General features: G+C 42.2%; 2 protein-coding genes across 9 annotated transcripts in view; both read left to right on the top strand.

The window, feature by feature from the left end:
- LOC144098423 (kynureninase-like) overlaps nucleotides 1-9,862 on the top strand; it is a 49,382-nt gene extending 39,520 nt beyond the window's left edge. For all 3 annotated transcript variants that reach the window (XM_077631037.1, XM_077631036.1, XM_077631039.1), the window contains 7 exons: nucleotides 1-75; nucleotides 1,627-1,773; nucleotides 3,517-3,615; nucleotides 4,547-4,679; nucleotides 5,673-5,758; nucleotides 6,611-6,844; nucleotides 9,392-9,862. In XM_077631037.1, coding sequence (XP_077487163.1) covers nucleotides 1-75; nucleotides 1,627-1,773; nucleotides 3,517-3,615; nucleotides 4,547-4,679; nucleotides 5,673-5,758; nucleotides 6,611-6,844; nucleotides 9,392-9,535 — 918 coding nt within the window. In that variant the 3' untranslated portion in view covers nucleotides 9,536-9,862. The remainder of the gene's footprint in view (nucleotides 76-1,626; nucleotides 1,774-3,516; nucleotides 3,616-4,546; nucleotides 4,680-5,672; nucleotides 5,759-6,610; nucleotides 6,845-9,391) is intronic.
- A 2,477-nt stretch (nucleotides 9,863-12,339) lies between these two features.
- Nucleotides 12,340-22,969, top strand: part of Isha (Insulator su(Hw) mRNA adaptor) — a 67,359-nt gene continuing 56,729 nt past the window's right edge. For 3 of the 6 annotated variants that reach the window (XM_077631033.1, XM_077631031.1, XM_077631030.1), the window contains exons 1-8: nucleotides 12,340-12,488; nucleotides 13,492-13,620; nucleotides 14,013-14,174; nucleotides 14,755-14,860; nucleotides 15,587-15,726; nucleotides 15,825-15,869; nucleotides 16,244-16,426; nucleotides 18,377-18,519. In XM_077631033.1, the coding sequence (XP_077487159.1) occupies nucleotides 12,459-12,488; nucleotides 13,492-13,620; nucleotides 14,013-14,174; nucleotides 14,755-14,860; nucleotides 15,587-15,726; nucleotides 15,825-15,869; nucleotides 16,244-16,426; nucleotides 18,377-18,519 (938 nt within the window). In that variant the 5' untranslated portion in view covers nucleotides 12,340-12,458. The remainder of the gene's footprint in view (nucleotides 12,489-13,491; nucleotides 13,621-14,012; nucleotides 14,175-14,754; nucleotides 14,861-15,586; nucleotides 15,727-15,824; nucleotides 15,870-16,243; nucleotides 16,427-18,376; nucleotides 18,520-22,969) is intronic. The other 3 variants (XM_077631035.1, XM_077631034.1, XM_077631032.1) reach the window with 1 other exon arrangement.

Below are 22,969 nucleotides of genomic sequence, written 5' to 3'. Positions count from 1 at the left end.
TATGCTGCACAGTCTCAGGTTGCCCACCATGGCCTTGACGTTGCGTCTAATCTTCTCGTCCTAAGGCCACGAAAGGTATGTATCACATCCTGCTGCCCATAAGGGTCTTGTACAGGGACTCACTTGTGGATATAGCCCCCCCCCCCCCCCCTTAAATTACTGGGTACTATGTATTTCAGAAATAATTTAGAATTTCAATGATGTCGTTGAAAAATATTTCAGAATCTTGATGTAGAGAAAAATTGCATGAAATGGATTTCAAGGTGCTGTGAAAAGAGCAGACACCAAAATTTTGAGTATTTCCTCATTCTACCAATAATTCATTTACAACAGAAGTTTTCATGGCACTTTTTATTTCTGAAACCAATGAGCCTATAGTAGGATACAACATAAAAAAAAAACAGCAGTTGTTAACAATGGCCCATGGTCCACTGCGTCCTGTATTACTCTGCTGTTCAATCACAACAGTAAATGAAATCAACTTTTTAATATCTGACTATACTAAACAAGTCAGAGGAATCAAAATTTTTTAGCTTTTAAGTTTGTCTCATGGATAGCTTCTTTTTTGGATAACAAGAAAAGCTATATAGTAACGGAATACTTTTTGTCATGGAGGAATTCTGTGTGGTGGTCCTGAATGTGGGCGTACCTTCACTACAGAGTTAAGTTGTTTCCTACTATAGTGTAGTGGCCAGCTATACGACATAATAAGACGGGTACAGAAATCGTCAGACACCACTGGCATCGGATGCATGAGCGCCAGGAACCGCTCAATAGAGATAACTTGAAATAACAGCACATTCTGGAATTTGACACTGTTCCTAGTTATTAGCAGTGGCATTTCTGGTATTTATGAGGACAAAAAATGAACAATAATACTTCATTGGTAATTTTTCAGAAAACGCAGCAAAAACCTGATGATTCAGAATTCATGTGTTCAGATTACTCCTATTGCAATAAAAACAAATTCACAACAAACCACAGTGCATGCAAGAGAGTTACAGGTACAGTTAAAAGGACACTAACGAGAAATTCAAGATACTTTTCTCAAAATTAAACTGCACGGAATTGAACTGAATTTAATTCAATCTGATTTTTCTTGGTACAAATCGGTTCTATGGCCGTTTTTCACTACGTCGATGTTTGTCCATGAGCAAAATATGCGTTCATTGCTGAGAAAATTGCATTTAGAAATTTTCTCGCAATTTGATTAAAAGTTGTGATATCTACGCTAAAAAGGACCCGGTGATCACTGTTCTGAAGTGAATTGCAATTAGCCTAGCCTCCATACATAAAAAAAAACTGTCAATTCACTTTGTTTACTTGTGGAATAGGCTAGTGATGATGACACCAGTATTTAATTTCCTCGTCTTACCTTGCTTATAAAAGCTCCGTTTTCAGTGAAAGTAGCCTCTTTGCGATTAGAATGCGGTATCGTATCGACAAGGGCCAACTTCAATTCGTCCTCAATGTCCCTTTAAAGTTACTCAAGAAAACAACCAAATAAAAACCAGCCAAGTGAGAAATGTTCCATTCCCTTTATAGAGTTCTAAATACCTTGCATAAGAACATGCAGTGCCAACATGAAATAAGCCCTTGATTTTTTTCTCCTACCACACAACAAAGGGTGAAGAACTGCTTAGGGAGGAGGACATTTACGAACTCATCGAGAAGGAAGGCGAAACCATTGCCCTCATGCTCCTCCCCGGTGTGCAGTACTACAGTGGGCAGGTGTTGGATGTGCCAGGGATCACTGCTGCTGCACGCAAGAAGGTACGCAACAACCTAGACAGAGCAGGTACTGAGCTACATTTTACACAACTCTGGCACCATGTTGTTCCAGCCGTAAGCCACACTGCACTGTGAGTGGTCAGATTTATATATGCCAAACAAAGAAGATATAAGGCAAGATTTGTCATTACTCAAACACCAGGAACTACTGTGAAATTGTCCAGAGTTGACTTACAGCTTTTTGTTGGGTGAAACCAAATTAATGCTACTAAAATATGTCAGAGACCTTCAAAAAGAAAGGCAATTAAGCTACTACCACCAACACTCACTAGCTTCAGTTTTGTCAAGAACTGCAAACTTTCAAATTCAGTTGCTTTTCAAAAAGACCAGAAGGTTTAGAATTTTCTTTTCGCTAATATTTCGTGTTAAGTGATTTTACTGCAGAGATTTACCACTGCATCTCTCTGTTAAGTGACCACCTTGATCAAGATATATTTACCTTTTGTTGATCACACTACATTTACACTTGTGCTTGCCATGTGTAAAGCCCCTATTTTTCTGCGGTGGAAAATTCCAAATTTCTTGGATGAAGATAAAGAATCCACGATATTATGCGAATCCAAAATTAAGAAACTGTGAAATTATGCGGGAAGCATAACACTCATGAAAGAAACATTCACAAGTTTATTCTTTGAGCGTATGCCTAGAACGCTGTGGAGGTCCATCATCTAAAATTGAAGGTGGCTGTTGTAACTCAGCATCAAGTAACATTTCGTGCTGTCTTTACACAAAGAATGGCACTTGTATGATACAGGGTCTCCATAATGACTGCAGTGGGAGAGCGTTGCGGTCACTTCTTTCATTCCAGTCCAGAGAGGTCGGACATAGAAATCTTCAGTTTGTTCATCTTGCTTATGAAGGAACGGTGCCTGGTCTCTGTCCCTGAATTACAGTTCTCAAGCAGTTTTCAGGTACATTTGCTACTCAGCAGCTAGGACAGGCGATCCTCAACTAAGTCCAAGAAAGTTTGGAAACTCCAACCTTGTTGCTGGTAAAAACCTCACCTGCAGTGGATCCTCCTTTGGCTATTGATTACACCATAATCATGATACTAATATTTATTTAAAAATTTTCCTGGGTTCTCAAACTCTTCCTCATGTTGTATTCATGCAAATAAGGTAAATTAGTCATCTTCCCATATTCCCACTGATGTACATAACAACAATCTTATCAAAAAATAAGAATTTGGCTGCGAACATAAAAATCCATGCAAGAAGCTCGAATCCGAGATTTTTTACGGAATCGCGGGAAACTAGGGGCTTTAGCCATTTGTCACTATGCAGTGTTACCTAGAAAATCCTGCATGGGCCAAAACAATGCCTCACACGATACAAAAATAAAGGAACAGAAAGCAAAAGACCAAAATTCTTTAAATGCACAGAATTCAACTTTTTTGGGTCAAAGTGAGGCATACAGAGTAACTGCATACTGTATGCTTTTCTGTATAAACAAGTAAATGCATAGTGAATCCATTGGAGCTTTGGTGTGGGCCATGAAAGAAAAATATGGCGGATTATAGTGAATGTAAACGTATTCAGACTGGTGCAAGAAGCACGCTAAACTCCTTAAAAGTTGTTTTTGGTGTTATGGTTTTCAGAGAAAGCTTCATATAATAAACCTCTGGTATACACGTAGCAATACCTGCAGCACTTAAAGGCTGCTTGTGAAGATGTAGTTAAGCTACATCAATCTTTAATTTTATCTTGCTTCACGGATCCGACCTAGGGCTGCATCATACTTTGGGACATGGCTCATGCTGTCTGCAATGTGGCACTAAAGCTTAATGAATGGGATGTGGACATTGCAGCCTGGTGCACATACAAGGTAAGTCAGTATACACAAGCATTTACATATCTAGTATTTACCTTCAAATTTTATGTAACAAAGCCTAAGAAGGACAGCATAAAGTATGTACTAGAAACTTGCATGAAAGAGATCTCAATTCTGTGTGGCAAAGAATTTGTAAAACATACGCCTGGTATACATAAGACTGGTCCCTGATCGCTACATGAGTTAGCAGTGCTTGATTACAACAGACAGCAATGCAACATCAAAATTATCAGAGCATTTGGTAGCTTTCACAGATAAAGAATAAATTTTCATTTGTGTAAAGTTTTTGCAAGATACTAATGCAATCTTATGAGAACATTAATCATCCGATATACAAAAGCGAGCCACATTATATACATCTGTGCCATCTACAGATGACTACAGATTTCTTAATGTCACCTGAAATGAAGACTGGTAATGAACACATTTTTTCTCTGGGTGCTGTTTTGTCATAATGAGGTCCAATTACATTTAGATTTTTTTTTTTGAGACTTAGCAGCCAACATACTTGCTTTGCTGCTGAGCTCCAAAACACAGATTTGACACGAAATATGGCAACTGCATTTAGGTTCAAAAAATTCTTCTTGCCTATTAGTTCAATGAACTTAAGAAAAGACCAAGTTGTCAGGATTAACCTAAAGCCCTCATCTGTATGCCACTAAGAGATCTAGTTATTTCAAAGCCTTGTGCTTCTCCACTTTCAATTTCCATAATAATGTCATTTCAAAGGATGACAAAAAATGACTGGGAACAACTAGGGCTTTTTAAGCCCCGTGCTCATATTTTTAAGTATCCTGTTCTGTGCGTAGCAAGCAAAGAAGTGCCTTTTAACTTTTTTTTAAAGACTACACGTTTGCCAATCATATCCATGCCAGCTGCTAATGATAACAAGAACTTTGTTCCTCTATTTCTCCCATTTCTGCAGTACATGAATTCAGGACCCGGCTGTATAGGTGTTGCATACATAAGCCACAAATTCCGGAAAGCCTCTGACCGGCTGCCAGAGTTCAGGGGCTGGTGGGGCAACAATACCAAGACGAAGTTTCTCATGCGACCTGGTATGCACTGCCTGCAACTTTTGGTCATGCCACTAGAGTGCTAAAGACACCTGACACACAAAGTACCATTTGACAACCCATGGCAACACAGTGCCTAGTATCACGTGGAAATACTTGCCGTGCTACATGGAACAGTTCGCTTGCCCTTGCATCAAAGCATGTATTTACTGCGGTAACTGAAATTAGAGCAACAGTTATGACATTTTGTGAAGTAATAGACAACAAGCTGGCCTTAGGATATGCAGCTGCTGCTGAGAGCAGAAAGCCTGACAAGCAGCAATAATTACGAGTTTATGCAACCATAATTTGCCAGTGCCTAATGGGCAAACCCCAGACCACACGAGATTTTTTTTAGTAGAAATCCTGCGATAGCTTCAGTCTTTTTGCCTTCTCATTGACTGCATACAGCGTCTCCTTGGTAGTGAACAAATCACAAACATTTTAATGGGTCCTTCATTATTCAAATACACCTTTATTGTAGCACGTCACCATCTATTGGATGGCCTTTAGCATTATTTAGAGTTTGCAAACACAAAAACAAAACAGCTTTGCACTGTGCTCTCTTTTTTGTACTAATACAAAGGCTTCAAAACTGATAATTATTAACAACTATCTTACTTGTGCTTTAAATTACTTTTAGCATGAGTGGCTATTGCTTGTTTGCGGGCTCCACAATAGTGACAATAATCTTTAGGTGCAGCCACTTGAAATACCATCCACACTGAAGTTTTTGTTGTACCACTGACTTCACTACTACAAAGGTTGTTTTCATGTTAAAAGTATGGTAGTTACTCTAGATGCATGCTTCCTCTACATGCACCAATGCTGGCTATAGTAGTTTCGGCAAATTAAATACATTCATTTTTACTTTATCCTAGCTGAGGTAAATTTAACTCCCAAAGCTCGAATTGAGCCAGTGGCACAGACCTTAATAATTCAACAGCAAATAAATTCAAACTGCCTAATCAACATTACACGATGGCTACTTTCCAGATTTTGATCCGTGCCTGTCTGCAGATGTCTTCAAGCTCTCTAATGGACCACCGCTCTTGGTTGCACCTGTCATGGCAAGCTTGGAGGTAAGCTTGATGTGGGCTCAGAAGCATTATAAACACTTTTTTTTAGGAACGAAAAGGTTTATTTAAGGGTGGAATGTAATTCCAGCTAGGAGGCATGAGCTGTAGGTGCAATAAAGCTCAGCAAAGGCTTTTTATTTAAAAAAACCGTGAACGCAGCATTGATATGTATTTGACACAAATGAACTCCACAAGCCAGAAATCATGCTTATTCAGAGGCACAATTTCATAATATCTGCCACAGCATTCAGCATTCAAGACAGCACTCAATGCGTATAAACAGCATTCTTAGCGTTCAGAACAGTCTTTGCGCAATTTCAGTTTATTGAAGTGGGCTGCCTTAATGGGCCTCATTTTGCTTTGAAGGCTAACTTTATGTCTGCTGCGCTTTGTTCATACTCCACAGTCTCCTGTACACCTGCAGCACGCCAGTGCGTGAAACTGCGTTAGGGAAGCAGAGAGCAGTAAGGGGCCAGCAACTTCTGCTTCGCAAAATTTAGTGGCCGTGAATGATTCGTAAACTGCCAGTTTAAGCATTTGTGCAATATTGAGTCTAAGAAAAATAGGCTTTTTTCAGTATTTATTTCCTCTTTCAAGTGGGACTGACTTCTCTGAATCCTGCTGTATGCTTCTGCTATTGTGTAATTAATTGCATATAGCTGGATTCAAGAATGCTTTAAAACATAAAGAAATTGTGTGTATGAGCTAGTAGTACGATAAAAAAAAAGCAGCACCATTGAAGCAAAGCAACAGGAGTAGAAAGTGGAACAGAATTAGGATCTAACTTCAGCAAGGCTGAGTTATTCAAACAGAGAGCGACACAGCGTTTTTCTTTTCTCTTTTTGTGCAAAATAGATGTTTGCTGAGGTCAAGGAGTCTGACCGGCTGCGAAAACAGTTTCTGCTGACTGGTTACTTCGAACTTCTGATGATTGATGATCTTGGTGCCAGCCATGATCTCACAGATTCCACACGGCCGTTCCACATTCTTACACCACCTGACACTGCGAAGAGGGGATCCCAGCTGAGCATCCACCTTGCTGAAGAGCCCAAATTCACGCATGAGGAACTTCAGCGCAGGGGAATCCTAGTAAGTTCCTTCTTTATTCTGCAAAGCTCAAACCTACAACTACTACTGCACAGAGGCTTTGGAGAAAGTGTTCTTGTGCAAAATGTGAAAAAAAAAATATCTGTGTTGAAAATAAGTTTAAAGTCATTTGTCAGCTAATTCATTTTTCTATTCAGTATGGCCTCTTACCACCAGTAATCTTATTCCAGATCATTAAGATGCTCGCTTTGCTCATAATAAAATATTTTTTTGTCTAAATCTAAGATTAATAACGGCAATTTCACAGTTAAGGTTTCTGCTACAGCTCATCGAATTCAATTACCAGCACCCACTAGAGAGTCATGCAGGTAACAGGCACGACTCGACATGACCATGAGTAAGGCCCCTAATTTCCCGCGAAAAATTACGGATTTAAGCATTTTTTGTCAGAATTGTATGCTAGCAGTCACATTCCCATTTTTTATGCCATTGCTGTTATGGACAGTATGAACGGCAATATGATGAAAAAATTACCATTTTACCTTACTTATATGAATATAATACGCAAGATGGAAGTCTGAAAGCTCAGGAGAATTTTAAAATAAATATTATAGTTAAAATGCAATCTCAAACTATTCATGCCAACAATAGGCCAATGGTCCACCGAAGAAATGCAGACGGCATGCTAAGATATAGAAGCAGCGGGTATGTCGACATTATTTACGAGGCAATGCTTCAGATGTTTGTGCCACAATAAAGCAGATCAAAGTCTCTAATATTTTAATGCACGCAGCCTCCCACGCAGCAGCAGCAGCCGTGCCCCCGTCACTCGGTGTTTCGAGCTGCCCAGTCCTACATCTGTTTGCCGTTCACTGCTTTCCTTACTACATTCAACTCCTTCAGTGACTTCATTTTCACAACGACCAACACCTCTTTCTTTTCATATCCATAGCCATCTTCTCCTTCCCACCTGCACGCTTTGCCCCAAGGTCTTTAAAAAAAGCTGGCTTACCCTGGCAGCTTTCAAAGCCTGGTGGCGAAGGCTGCTTAAGTACCTTGAACTGCTTGGAAATATATATATATATATTATTACATTCGTACCTTGATTCAAAATATAAAGCAAGCTGCATTTTGAAGCATTATTTGATGTCTCCTGCAGAATTTCGTGGATTCTTTGTTTTCAATTTGCAGAATTTCAATATCCGCAAATGCAACATAGGTCTTAGACCTATTTTCCTTATTTTTAGTCCAACCCTAATGAAACTAAAACCCTGCTCAGTTTTGGTATAGATTTCAATTCTGAAATTACCGTTTTCATAAATTGGTTACTTCCTAAGATAAATGATTTTAATTAGTCATTCACTAGTATCTTGGTGTAAAAAGAATGAGAAAGTAAATAAAAAAATGTTTAATTCATGGCTATATAGTAGTGTGAGCAAAAAGTGCAATAATCAAGGCTGTTTTCTTTTTATTCTACCCTCAATAGTAATTTTACCGTACATGGAATATCAGCATTCATGGTGTGAAAATAATGCATCGGTAGACTTTGCAAAATCATAAATTTTTTCAGCACGATTGAACAATAGTGAATCGATTATTGCACACACTGTGCCTTCAGTTTCCCTTACCAAACAATATGACATCTCTATATGTCCTATATGCCATTAAATTATCTGTTCCTGCATAAATTCAGCCCACATGATGATCAAAATTTAATATTATGGTCAAAACACTAATTCACTGAAGGAAAAAAGTGGTAGAGCCTTACTTATATGAATATAATATGCAAGATAGAAGTCTGAAAGCTCAGGAGAATTTTAAAATAAATATTATAGTTGCAGATTCCAAAAATGCCATTTTTAGAAAATAATTTTTTTGTCATTTTTTGGTCTCAAAGATCCCCTTAACTATGAGCCAGAAAAAGGAAGCAAACAAGGGCTGCAGATCAGTGTGCCTACAAATGTTTTTAGATGGCATCTCAGTACTGAGGCATGACAGATGAGGTCCTTGCTGAATGTTTAACAGCCAGAGCATTAATTTCATTTTTCTTTTCACTTCTGCGAGGTAATGTTGGTTTTATTAACAGAGTCAAGCACAATGAGGTGCTTGTTTGTTAAGGGAAAGAGAACTGTATATATGCAACTAATTGTGAACTTACTAGTTAATGTGTAGTTTATGGTTTATGGGGGTTTAACGTCTCAAAGCAACTCAGGCTATAAGGGATGCCGTAGTGAAGGGCTCCGGAAATTTTGACCACCTGGGGTTCTTTAACGTGCACTGACATCGCACAGTGCACAAGACTAGAATTTTGCTTCCATTGAAATTTGATTGCTGCAGCAGAATCGAACCTGTGTCTTTTGGGTCAACAGCCAAGCATGGGCCATAACCACTGAGCCTGCAGCTAGGTAGATGCAGGAGCATTCGCTCAATGCTTGTAGCCATTTCGGTCTAACTTGTAAGTAAGCGTGGTGGTGACTAATGTGGTTAAAATGAAAACTGCTCCCGTGTTATTTAAATTTGAATAAATAGCATGCATTGTCTAGCTACCTACTAGAGTATTCACGTCCTGTTTTCATCTCTCTGTTTCAGTGTGACCTAAGGATGCCCTCCGTTGTCCGTCTTGCCCCCATGCCATTGTACAACACATATGAAGATGTCTACAACTGCATCGAAGCACTGAGAGAAATCTGTGCAAACTTCCCTTTGAAGCCAGCCCCCAATAACGGCTGTTAGCATAAACAGCAATAGTCTCATAACTTATAGGCAGTTCTTGCAAGCTGCATGGCGAACCCTGGTGCAAGCACGCTGCTTCTGCCCTCCTTCTGCAAAAATCTCAGAGAAAACACTCAGATTAGGCAGACATAAGTGTGTGAAGAGGGATCATTTCTTTTTCAGGCTACAGTTTCACAAGAGGCTGACAAACTGTCCTAATCTATATGAAAAATTTAGATTAGCACATGTAAGACAAATGAATTAGGTGCCAACACTTGACAAGCACTAAAACTATGAACAAACCAGAAGACAACAGGAGTTGAATAAAATTGGTTACAGAAAAAAAAATTCATTTCTCAATGGTGATGTCTTTGTGTGGCATTTTCTCTTGTGATAAAGTGCCAAAGGGTACAATGGCAGTTATTTTAATTTACCCAACACAATTTCATTTCTACTACCTTTGCTTTGCATAATTCAGTTGCTAAACTAGTTTGCTTGCATGGCTGGCACATTTTACACAGGAATGATCACAAACATCACCATCATCGGCCACATTATGTTAGACTGACAAGGGTGCCTCTCTCATTGATCTCCAGTTGGTGCTGTCCAGCACAGCCACAAGCCATGGGCAAGCAAACAGAGGAGAACTGAAACATCTTTTGGCGAAGCTGTGAGCCCTGTTCAGCATAAAGGGGGCTCCACTCGCAAAATCACCAGTAGCAAGGCTTTTCTGAATGCTTTCTATATTGGTTAAATTATCAGCAATCAAAATCTGCCTTTCAGCATCTCCTGAGGTTTCTCTTTTCTAGCTATTTTTAATACACAGGAAGCTCTACACCTGCGCTGGCACTGACAGGTGCTCACAGCGCTCCACGCACTGAAACATGATCATGCAATGCTTTCCATTCCCTTTTACCACCTGCCAACTAGCTTATAAGGTGCTGGAAATTTAAGGGTTCATCTTGGTGTGTTTGCTTTGCCATTGGTGGGGATTCGAAACATGCACAACAAGCAGCAAAAGATGCAGTGTCTTGATCTGCAAAAAAAAGTCACAAGAAAATAAATTATTGTCACAAGTGCCGCAGTTGGCAGTGTTATGCAGAAAAAGAGGTGGCGTACAAGGGAACATTGGGGAGCACATTAAACATTTGTCTATTTTGAGAAGCGTTTATCTTTTGAGTAGCTAGTAGGCCAATCCCAAACCAATTATGAATAAAGGTGATTTAATCCTGTAAACACGGTAATCTACCAATGCAAGAGTACTCCGAACTCATATTTATGATGAGGCTTATTATCCATAAATGAACCAGAAATATCGAGGAAATAGTAAGGAGACAGGGCATATTTTAAACATGGCTCAAGCATCATGAAAGCCATTAGTAGAGTTATGGCTCTACTCAAAGCTTTAATTGCTAAGTTTTGCCCAACAGCTTGGTATAACGACAAACGTATGCAGGATCATATTCTAATGCTGAGTGAAGTGCCTGTCAGAACAGTAACGGCAATAACAAGGTCTTTATCTGTATTGCACAAATGACATTTGTGGGGTTTTTAAGGCCACAAATGGCTTTCCGCACGGCGCCTATTCTCCATTTCACTACTTCTTGCACTGCAGTGAAAGCTACGAGTGTGACGCGACGGATTTCAGACCCGTGTGGCTGTGCCGAGAGCCCGAGATGATCGAGAACATACTTGTGGAAGTCGTTAGAAAAAACCAAAACACTTCCACAAATCTGAGCTAGCGAAGCGTACAATGCAGCTATTTTTCTGTTGAAAAATTATAAAACAGCGGAGTCCTACTGAACAAACACAGCCAATAAAGAAATCGGCAAGAGTTTAGGTCAACCAACTCAATGAAAAATCGACTGCAGCTACTCTGACAGGGAATTAATACTGCAGTAAAGCCATTTAACACGGCTCATCAGATTTCCAGCTTGACATCTCTCTTGAGGTATGTGCATTGCATGCATAATTATGACGCTTTACTGTGCTCTTTCTCACGCATATAAAATACGTAGTGTCCTGGGGAAAAGTTCACAAGTACTCAGTCTACAATTGTATGTCTTAATGACCTCAATATCTTCATAATGAAAAGAACAGATTCAACATCAACACAGAGTACGAAAGAAAGCAATATACATTAGTTCAACGTGCACACGTACGCAAACAAACCTTATCTGCAAATTGGGAAGCTACAATGCAAGCTGCCGCTTCTGAACAGTGACGTACTGTACCACTTCGTTCATAAGACGGCAGTCAACCTACCACATGACTCATAAAAGCCTTTTCATGTGCTACAGAATTACTGCTGCTTACTACACCTATGTATAGTTTGCAGCAGATTCCGCAGCAAGGACATGCAGACGCAAGCCATCTTCATTCCGCGCACTTTCACTTTGTGCTACTTTATACTCCATAGTGGATAGATGGTATATATGATAAGAGTGTCTACTTTGAAACTGGGTGTCAGAAGGCCACCAGGCTCAAATATGTGTATGTGCGTACTACACTATCGACTATGCTTATCTATTGCGTGCTCGTTGCCACAGGAAACAAAAAAAAATTGAGAGGCAAATAACTAAACTCTTATACTTCTTACATAGATTATGTGTAGGACTTACATGTAAACAAAACGTAGCCCAATCACATTTGCCTACATGTGGCTTACATCAAGACGCCTCAATGAACAACCACAAAACAACGAAATACTCTACGACACAATAACGCGTAGACAAAAGTTAGTGACGTAACAAAAAATTTTGATATAGTTGTTCACGATTGGTCATTTTTTCCAGAGCTTGACCAATGAGGAGGCGTGATAGCCCCTGCTGCGAAAGACACGATTCTGAATGTTGCTCGCCATCTTGGATGCTGGCGAGGTGTTTAAAAGGTAGTAAACGTAAAAAATATTAATCAAGATAGACTATTTTAAACAATTTTCGACATGGAGGTCGTCAAAGCCTTCAACAGCGAGGTAAGCAATTGTTGGATCATCTTTTTAAAGGCTTTTCTAGCGTTCATGTTAACCCATTCTCGATGTATGTCGTATGAGGCCTAACCGGCATGTTTCTTGCACTTTCATAAACATTTCTATTAAAATAAGCAACACCCGCATGCGAATTTATGCGCGTTCGATGGTACTGATCACTTAAGCGTGATCTTTCATCTATGTGCATGTTCTGACCGCAAGGAAACTCCGATCGCGCATGGAATGTTTCGGCGTAGCGGTTCTCCCACACCGTTGTGTGCGCTTGCGCGTAGAGGAGTTGACGGCCCTTTAACTCGGATGTTTTCGCCGTTCTCGTTGCTGCTACTAAGAACTGCAGCGCTGAACTTGTGGCATTCGCTGTGCTCTTGTGCGAACGACTTAGCGATCTTCATGTTCTGGTAACTGCGTATCTCGCGGCCCGCGGTTCGGTGCGCTGCCGAGCTAGCGTCTTGCCAAGCACGCATCGGCTTGATCGCACCTCTAGTTCCATTGCTGTGGGCCTGCAGAGGCGGTTTGATTTATCGTAGGCGATATGATCGCTCATTTTAACCTTTCACTGTTGTGCATTGTGGTCAGCTTTCTTGCTAGTGCATTCGGAGTAATCGAAGCGTTTCAGCGGCTCTAGAGAGGATCGGTCGTGACGGCAAGCATGCTTGTTGGGCCGATCAGATAACGGAATGCTGAAATAAAATTACTTGGCCCTTTATTTGCGTATGCGTTCATTGCGCGACGATTTCTGTGGCCTCTGATTGGGTTCCAGTTTCTGACGTTGGGTTATTGCTGGACAGAGTGCACCTCACGCCGTCGTTGTAGCGCAGTTGTGCGCACAATGCATGTCGCTTATTAAGCTCTTAGTGGCTGTGAATGCGTTTTGTTGGTCAAAAGAAAAATGCAAAAAACAAAAATACCGCTTTTAAAAAATGCCCGGAGATATGCGTTGTAAAACGCTGCAGATATGTTTTAACGCACTTACCATTTCCTTGCACAGCTTTCCTCGCTGTATGAAGGCAAACCTCCGATCTCCAAAGCCAAGATGACAGCAATTACAAAGTCTGCAATCAAAGGAATCAAATTCTACAAACACATTGTGCAGAGTGTTGAGAAATTCGTGCAGAAGGTATGTGTTTTTATATATTTTATCTTTTATCATCACTTTGATGATGCCGTCAAAACAAATGATTGGATCAGTTGACGTGTTTACACACTGTGCCAAAGTGTGGTGCTTTCTTATTTCACCCATCTTTATTTGCAAAGAGACAAGTGAAAGTTAGTATTGGCAGTGGTGAACAGAAGCGAGGTGCTCTTGACACTGGAACGAGTAAATCAAGAATCACCGTCAATTTCGAGTGGAAGAAAATGTACTAGAATGTATGTAGGAGACATTCGAAATTAAAGATGGCATTGCCATGACGAGCACTGCTTTCTCCTTGTCTTTGTGGCTTCTTGAAAGGTGTTCTAATGAAATGTTGGTAGATGTTTACTGATTTGTCCGTCTGTTTCATCACACAGTGTCGGCCAGAGTACAAAGTGCCAGGCCTGTATGTTGTGGACTCCATAGTTCGGCAGTCGCGGCACCAGTTTGGGCAGGACAAGGATGTCTTTGCACCTCGCTTCACCAAGAACATCCAGAACACCTTTCAGCACCTTTTCAAGTGCCCTGACGAGGACAGGGTGAGCACCTGGTGCACCGCTACATGGTGTTCATTCTTGGCCGTTAGTGGTGGTCCTGCGAGGGGTCCTTTGAAAGTCTGGCCTGCGTAGCTCATCATTGCTAAGTGCAGTTTTTATTAAACAGGTTTTCTGCTCACCAAACAGAAAACTGACTAAAAGTGAAACATGCCACAACAGCACACTGAAATATGAAGGCAAAACTCCCTGCTGTGCTTGCCACTGCTGTTAATTCTTGTTGGTGTAGATGCTGTTCTTGGCTTAGTTGGAACTCTGTACGGTTAAACATTTTCACCTGTGTTGTAAGCCTCGAAGAGCACAATTGCAAAACTAATTCAGAGGTTGAATGTTTGCTTAAGGTAGTGTAATTGTGACGTGTAATTGAAAGTGTTACGTGAACTTGAAGTGAGCGTTGTAGGCTGCTGAGGATTGATTGAAAAAAATTGGTGTGTGATTGGATGGGGTCGCAGTTCCAAACACATCTATTACATGAAGAGCATAATTTCCATGCTGTTGTTTTTAGTTTTTACTTGTGTTTGCTGGGTTTGTTTGACCCTTGCTTCTCATTACCTCTGCCTTGCAGCCAAAGATAGTGCGGGTACTCAATTTGTGGCAGAAGAACCAGGTGTTCCCTCCAGATGTCATCCAGCCGCTTTTGGACATGGCCAGCCCAGGGGCTGTGCCCGGAGGTGAGCAGTATGGTGCACCCTTTGCTTGTGCAGCACTGAGGTCTGTTTTGCTGATTCTGTGAACCTGGCTTTAAAATGTGCTTTATAAGTAACTCTTGAGTTTGGTTTGTAGGCCCTTGTGCTCTTCGACAATAATTCTATCATCCTCAAGGTCCCGGCTTTTTTAAGAAGCCTTTTATATTCTGGGGGGGGGGCTTGCTCATGAAACCAATTAGAGCTCCATTTGCAGCATTTAAATTGCTGCATATCTTTTCAGCAACTTGCACATTTTAAAAGCAGTTGTTTTAAGTCCAGGGCAGCTGCTGCATAACATTAGATTGATGGAAGTGGCAATATAATCTATTGTCATATTTCTAGGATTGCTCTAGAAGCCATCATTTTGTCCCAAGCTTGTGGGTTTGACCCTGGCTGCGGCGACTGCATTTGGATGGAAGCGAAATGTCTAAATGCCTGTGTGTTGCATGAAGCTAGCGCATGTTAAAGGACCCCAGATGGTCTAAATTAATTTGGAGCCTTCCCCTACGACATCCCCATAGCCCATGTGTCACTACGAGACGTTAAACCCCCCAAACCAAATGAACACTCTTCCTACGTTCTTCCTTCCATGGGCTGCTCAGCTGCTTTCACTGGCTCTCAAGGGGTCCTATGAAATCATGACTGAGGCCTACCATATTTGAAAAACTGTTAGCTTCAGTAGTCTCCATGGGCATACGTTTCTCCATGCAGCCGACTCTGCTCAAAGCTCGGACCTGCTGATTGATGTAAAGGCCAACAAGAACTCGCTGGACAACTGGAAGGGCTGGAACCACGGGCGTGAGCCTGTGTCCGGAACTGTCCAGGAAACCAAGACATATGCTCTCACCCAGGTGTGTGTCTTTCCTACGTTGTGCTTTTTGAAAAGTTTTTCTGCTGATGTTTGCAAAGGTTTTGTTTGGCACTAAGGTTCTTTTTGACATGCTTGCAGTGGCTCAGTCAGAGCGAAATGCCACCAGCCTCAACAGCCTCAGAAGTGAGAGCGCTGAATTCTTTTTTTTTTTTTTTTTAACACATTGTTGTGACCCATTAGCCACCACATTCAGAAAAATTGCGCGTTTCTTTTCAAAGGTAATGAATGGCTGAGACTTTTAACATTTAATTTTCTTTGAATGCTCTCGATTAAGAGAAGCGAAATGTTGCATTTGTGAGCTAGAAATGGTGGTCGTGATTGTTCATGTATTGCGTCGAACATTGTCTGACACAAACTGGCCAAGTTCTTTCCTTCCCTCTCTAAAACAGGTCGGCTGCCATGTAAGCAAACTAAATTTGAAATAATCTACCAAGTGGCTCTAGGGTCACTGATGTTGCCACTGGAGGTGTTTTGATTTGGACCTTTCTTTTTTGCAGGAGAACTTGAACTTGGCCATGGCAGCGGAGGCAGAAAATGCTGCGCCTCCTGATCCAGAACTTCTAGTGAAGCTTCAAAGCCTCGCATCTCAGCTACTGACCAACAGGCCGGGAGGCTCAGCGGCTGTGGAAGAAAAGGCACCGAGTAATCAGCCACCGGCTCCTGCTGTCAAGTTCAACAAGGTGAGTTCCTCGGTGAAAGCTGGTTAGTGCCCTGGCTGTAATAATAATAATAATAATAATATAACTGTAATAATAATTATTAAAATTCTCCTAAGTTCTCAAACTTCCATCTTACATTATATTCATATTAGGTGTGCAAGAATATTGAACTTCTCAAATTTGAATCGAATACACTATGAAGAACAACGGGCTTCGGTTATCGAATCAAATATTGAATATCTGTTCAGTACAGAAAAAATAATATTTCGGAAAATGATAAAGAAGCAAACGTTTTTACCCTTATTTTTTTTAAGTATAGTACATGGTTTGCGCAACTGAAATAAACAAAACTAGACTGACTCAGCACAGTATAGAAAACATGATGTGCGTAGAAATTTATACTACTTGACTAGACAGCATAACAGTATTCAACAGGTAATGTCGTCATGCAGAATAAAATTCATAAAATGACAAGGCGAACAAAAAACATGGCAGCCAGTAAAACTTCATCGGAGTTCAAGGGGCCGGAAGATATGCCCGAGTTCGGAAGGTCAATTTATAAGATGGCCCACAGCTACCGAAAAAAAAAATGAAACTGCCGAAAATGCTGAAATGTGGTAAAGCCTTATGAAGCGGCTCCCTTGCGCGAACTCCTATAAGCCCACGACGAGCACCTAGTTTTGGCGTGCTGGAAGAAAAACTCTAATATAAGTTGGGGGGGAACGCACATCGGTGAGTCGGCTTCTAAAAAGGAGACCAGCTACGCCCCAGTTGGTGTACGAAATCAGCACGGAGTCTACTGGTGAATGTGTAGGCTGACACCACGGGCGAGCGGTGGAACTCAGAAACCGAAACTACACGGCCAGGCTATCTTTTGACCTAGTGGCAGGGGCCCTCAGATCACACCAGCTGGTACGCCCACTTGCGCAGGTTACAATGCACCATGCAGTAGATGGGATTTGCACGTTCGCTTACCCTGCTGCGACACCTCGTTCCGCAAGTGGGTTTTCCCGCACACCATATTTGCCGAAACGAGATGGACCTCCCACTAGGAGAGTTATGAAAGTGACAGGACAAATGCCACGGGTGTGGGCATTAAGTATGTAACATATCACTGAAGGACAAAAAAAAGCGTACTTTTGTGTTGCAACTGTTTGAGGTGGGTCGTTGGCCACCTTGTAAAGCTCGTGTGATATGTGGGAAAGCCCACTTTCAGAATTTCTCTCGAGGTCAAGCCTGGCGGCGTTGAACTGCGAACTGTCCACGCAATAAACGACTGAGAAGAAAGGGAACAGGACATTTGTGTTGTTTTCCTGGAACTTAAAACTCGATCATCGGATAATTTGCCCGGATATTGTAGTTTTGCTACGGTTGAATTTATGAAAGTGGCGCGGTATGTGATCGCTGGCGAGTTTTCGGGAAATTCTCGAATATCAATTTCTCAAATGCGAATATGAACCAAATATCGTATATTCGATTCGTATTCGAAATTGCGAATATTCACTCACCCCTAATTCATATAAATAAGGTAAAATAGTTATTTTTTTATCATACTGCCGTTCCTACTCATGTCTAAAGCAGCAATGGTGTAAAAAGTGAGATAACTGCTAACACACAATTCCATGAAAAATGCTTAAATCTACGATTTTTCGCGGCATTGCAAGAAACTACGGGCCTTACTTGTACCCACAGACTGCCTAATCGCATTTGTAAAACTGGCTCTCTGTCGCCCCCTTTGTGCTTGCCTATGAATTTGATTCTCTTTTGCAGTCTTCCTTGTCTTCGAGTTAACACATGCACTTTTCGAACAAATTCTTTTCGCTCACTGTTTTTGTGGAATGTCTGTGTGATTGCTTACTACTTGTGTGTTTATTGTTACACTTTGGGATGAGGATGAGACATCTCTCTTTGTTCCACATTGAGTGCCTACAAATTATTTTTGTGCTCCACTCGGGTGCAATGCTATTGCAGAAGCTTCTCGACTTCGACTATGGGGATGAAGAAGAAGAGGAAGAGGAAGAATCGTTTGAGGAGACAAAACCTGCCAGTTTTGTTGAGCCTCCGCTGGAGGACTCGGGCGGCCAGTCATCTGAGCCCAATGCCATTGCACTGAGGTGAGCTCTTGCCGTGTGGTGCATTTTGTTCTCTTGTGCAAACGTATCTTTCTCTAGCCATTCCCAAGCTCTCGTCAATCCTTTGTGAGCTTATTTGTTTGGTCTATAACTTTGGCAGCTGAATTTAGTGGTGCAAATGGACGCAAAGTACATGGTTCAGAAAGTATGGTGTGTGCTCGGGGACCTATGGAATGTGAAATTTGCCTTGAATGGAGCAACAAAACAAAGTTTATTGCGAGGAGCTGGAAATTAAAAGCTTTGAAGGAAAGCTAGTTCAGCTCCAGCAGAGTAGATAAGGGTGAAGTGTGAGTGCAGACACTTATATGGTTCTTGTTGGTGCATGAGTTGCATTACTAGTGAGTACAAATTGTGAAAACACAGGCTGATTTTTATTTTGAATTTAAAAATTTTATTGGCATGAAGTCTCTGCGCTGCTTACCAGGGAGGGTATACTGGATATGGTAGTAGCTAGGCTTGGAACGTTCCTTGAACACTTTTTGCAGTTGAACGGTGCAGGGCAGCATTCTTTACTGGTCACTGTTTCCACTTGGGAATTCTTTCATGAAGTGGCACCTATACGCTATCTAAACTGGCGGGAAGTTCAAGCTAGCCAATAAAAAGTGTCAGTTTTGCCCCATGGTACTTTCCAGCCAAAGTTGTACAATTATGGTTCTACTGTTCATAGTTGAGAGCATTGTTGATGTAGCTAATTGCATTTCCTCTTTGTTTAGCGTTGTACAGGGTCATCCATTTCTAGCTTGAACATGCGAGTGGCTTGGCTGCGCTCTTCAGAGCACCAGTATGTTTTTGCATGTGTGCATGAAAGCGAAGTAGCGGACAGTGAGAAGTACCAGCTCTAGGTCCTTCTACTCATGCACCACTTTGCTTCGATGCATGGCTGTTAGGAGTTCAAGCTAGGAGTGGACGACCCTGTGCATGGCAGACAAAGTGAGGAATAATGAAGGCACTGCATCCAGCCATGTGTTGTCGCGGATGATTTGGTGACATAAGTAAGGCTCATTGCTAAGATACCCAGCGTATTTACTCGAATGTAACGCGAGGGGTGACTTTACATGCTGCTCAGCGGGAAAAAATTGGCAGTGGCTTAGCTCGGCTATGCCAGGATATACTTGGTGAAAGCTAAGGCATAGCTTCGTTAGCCTTGGTTAACCTTGATTAAAAGTCCAGGTTAGTCTGGTTGTCTGGTCACGTGGTTCGTCACGCGATTGGTCACGTGGTATGCATAGTGCGATCACGGTGGGACTGCGAGCACCGCGAAACTGCGGGTTCGTGGCCAGTGTAGCTTTCACTACGAAAATAAAACCACGAATGTAACGCGAGGCTTAAGGATGCAAAACAGAGTACCTTTAACACTTTCCTGCCCATGGGAAAAGTAGTGGTTTTTGGGTGGTATAGGAAATATTTTTGTTCCTTCAACAAAACATGCTTGATACTCAAGGAAATAGTATCATTGTTGAGAAGAGGAAATTGTCTTTTTAATGGTGTTAGTCTCAATGAACATGTTAATTGGAGAAAATTTTGAAAAACAAACTTGCACAAAAATTTCAAACAACACTGGACAAAATATACAAAAACATCATTTTTTTACACACACAAAATATAAAAAAATTTCAGTATATACATTTTGTTGAGGATACATCTGTACAATGTTTCACAAAATTTCAGCTTTCTATGTCCAGAACTTATTGAGGCGGAAAAAAAAACGTTAGGCATGGTGCGTGTCATGCCAACGGGCAAAACAGTTTCTCGACGTAGTGAAACACAAATTGATAGCACAGGTCTCACAGAAGACATTTGTTTTCTGTTCAACTTTTCTGTCTTCATAGCACAACTTACAGTTCCTATAACGCTCCATTTTTTTTGGCTTGTGCTGAAGACCTTGGGGTGCACCACCTGGTGGAACAACTGGAGGAACGGCGGGGTTTACAGAAGGTCGCTCATCAAATCCCAGCAGCTGCTCAATCAGTTCCAGTCTGAAGGCAAACTGGTCGAAGCGCGAGATTCTTGACAGTTCTGCCACCTCTGGATGCTGTCGGCGGTGCTCATCAAACAGTATAAAACTGTTGACTACAGCAATGTCTATACAATGGAAGAACAAGGTCTTCCACCAGCGCACGCACTTCATGAGGACGTTGTAGGATCCGATAAGCTGGTCAGATTTGTCGACTCCCAGCATGCCCACATTGTAGTCGTCTATGAGTTGCGGCTTTCTGATTGAGACTTCGGTCCATTTGTTCTCGACTTTTTTTCTTCGCTTCGCAATAACATAGTCGTTAGCGGTGTGTGCTGTCGACATCATGTGGACAACCCGCTTATCCTTCCATTGCAGATACAATACGTCCTTGTCCCGCAGCCATCGAACATCTCCTCTTCCTGCTTTTTTTTTCCCATTTTGTGTCCTTTAGTTCGCTGGGAAAACCGCGGCGGTCTTTTCGGGTCGTTCCGCAAGCTAGTGTCTTGAATTCCAGTAGATGGATGAACAAAGATGTTGATGTGTAAAAGTTGTCCAAAAAAATTAAGTATCCCTGATCAAGGTAGTTCTCACAAAGCCGCATCACAACATCAAATGCCAAACCACGTGCACTGGGCGCTTCTCGCTTTCCGGTATACACATTGAATTGAACCGTGTAGCCAGTTTTTGAATCAGCCAGAACCCACAATTTATACCCCCATTTTATTACTTTATCCCTCATGTACTGCCGAATTCCAGAACGACCTTTCGACTTCACCATCCTCTCGTCAACGGACAGGTACCGATGCGGCTGAAAGAACTGCGGAGACGAAACGTTCATGTGTTTTAGCAGAGAAGATACGCGGTGAAGCTTCCCGTGGGTTGCGGCAGTGGTCTTCTCTGGGTCCGTCACACTCAAGAATGCCAGTAATGCCTTGAATCGCCTTCTCGGCATCACTTTCGGTGGTACAAGGCCTGCGAACAATCTCCCCGTGTTCCAATATGAGTGCAGACGTGGGACTTGCACGATACCCATGTAGATTAGCAGTCCGATGAACTTCTGCATTTCATCCGGACCCATCTCTCTCACCGTAAGTTGGTTTTTCAAGAATATGCATCCAGGCATATTTATTTGTATTGTCGCATATCTCTCGGATGATTTCACCAGTGAAAAAAAGAAAAAAAGAAATCAACGGCTCTGGAGAACCGCCTAGCGCCACTCCGGAGCGCGATGCCGAGGTCGAGGCCTGGCCGTCGTGCAGGAGAAAACACGACACCCTTCGCAGCCGCCGGCAAATGGTCCCTCCCGAAAGACGTTGCCACCCTGCAGATAAGAAATCTGACCTTCAGCACACGGAGGATATCTACAGATCAGCGTGGGAGCGCAGCGAAACGATTCAGAGAAACCGAAACTTACCGACGGATGCCTGCGGCCGTTCCGGGCTGGATCGACGCACTTTCACTTTCAGTACTAAAATCCGACGAACTGAAGTTGTCCTCCGAGTCGCTGCTGCTTTCATCTTCAAAAACATCGCTCGCAGATGCATCGGGATCGATGGAAGCGCGACGTTTGCGCGGAGCAGAAGCGCGCGATGTCGACGCCATCACGGACACAACGAGGGAGCGTCACCCAACTTCGAAGTGTCGTTTAAAACCCCCGCGCGGCGAAAACGTGAAACAAAAAACCGAAACTGGAAAAATAGTTCCTATATTACTTACTAGATGGCGCAGCATGTCCGTAAACGCTTCGAAAGCGCGTAAATACGAACTTGCAACCATCGATAGCGGGCTATCGATGGGCATAGGCGTGGGCAGGAAAGAGTTACAGGGGCGACACGGTGCAAAAAACGGCAATTTTGGGCCAAAAAGTCCATTTTGGATTATCCTCGTTTTCGATTACCTGACTAATAAAGAAGCTCTCGGCAAAATTTTATTCACGGGCGTGCTCTAGAAACACAAATTCTCGTTTATTGAAAGGTCGGCGGCGCCCGCGCGTCGCTCCCGGGTCGAGGAAAATGGCCCGCAATCGCCATTTCCAAAGTGCGCGCGCAGAGCGTCTACTAGGCCTAGCGCGCAGCGAGTACCCTTGGGAGAAGCGTCGCTTCTTCCTCTTTCCAGCACGCGCGCGCGCTTCCGTCGAGAGTAGAGCAAAACGTCAGCAAAGTAAAAAAAAAAAGGCACACAAAAATCTGAAACCGGCAAGCCCTGATTAGCTAGCAAACCGAAACTTGAGCTGTGATTGGCGCAAATGCAGCACGTGACACTTTAAATGTCGTTTCGCGCTATGCGAGGCCTCTCTTTGTCAGACCACGCTTGATCGCATCCCGTGCTGAATCTAGTCTCTCTGCTCCTCTGGTTTCTTCAAACATATATTTTTGTTGGAAGAATGCCGGCTACGAAGTTCGCGTCGCGGAACAGCTTCGGTAAATGAAGCCGCTTCACGAAAGCGAGAGGCCGAGCCAGCAAAGGCCGACTGAG

Source organism: Amblyomma americanum, chromosome 7, assembly GCF_052857255.1.
Source record: "Amblyomma americanum isolate KBUSLIRL-KWMA chromosome 7, ASM5285725v1, whole genome shotgun sequence".
Taxonomy (NCBI): domain Eukaryota; kingdom Metazoa; phylum Arthropoda; class Arachnida; order Ixodida; family Ixodidae; genus Amblyomma; species Amblyomma americanum.
This window is presented reverse-complemented; position numbering and strand designations above follow the sequence as displayed.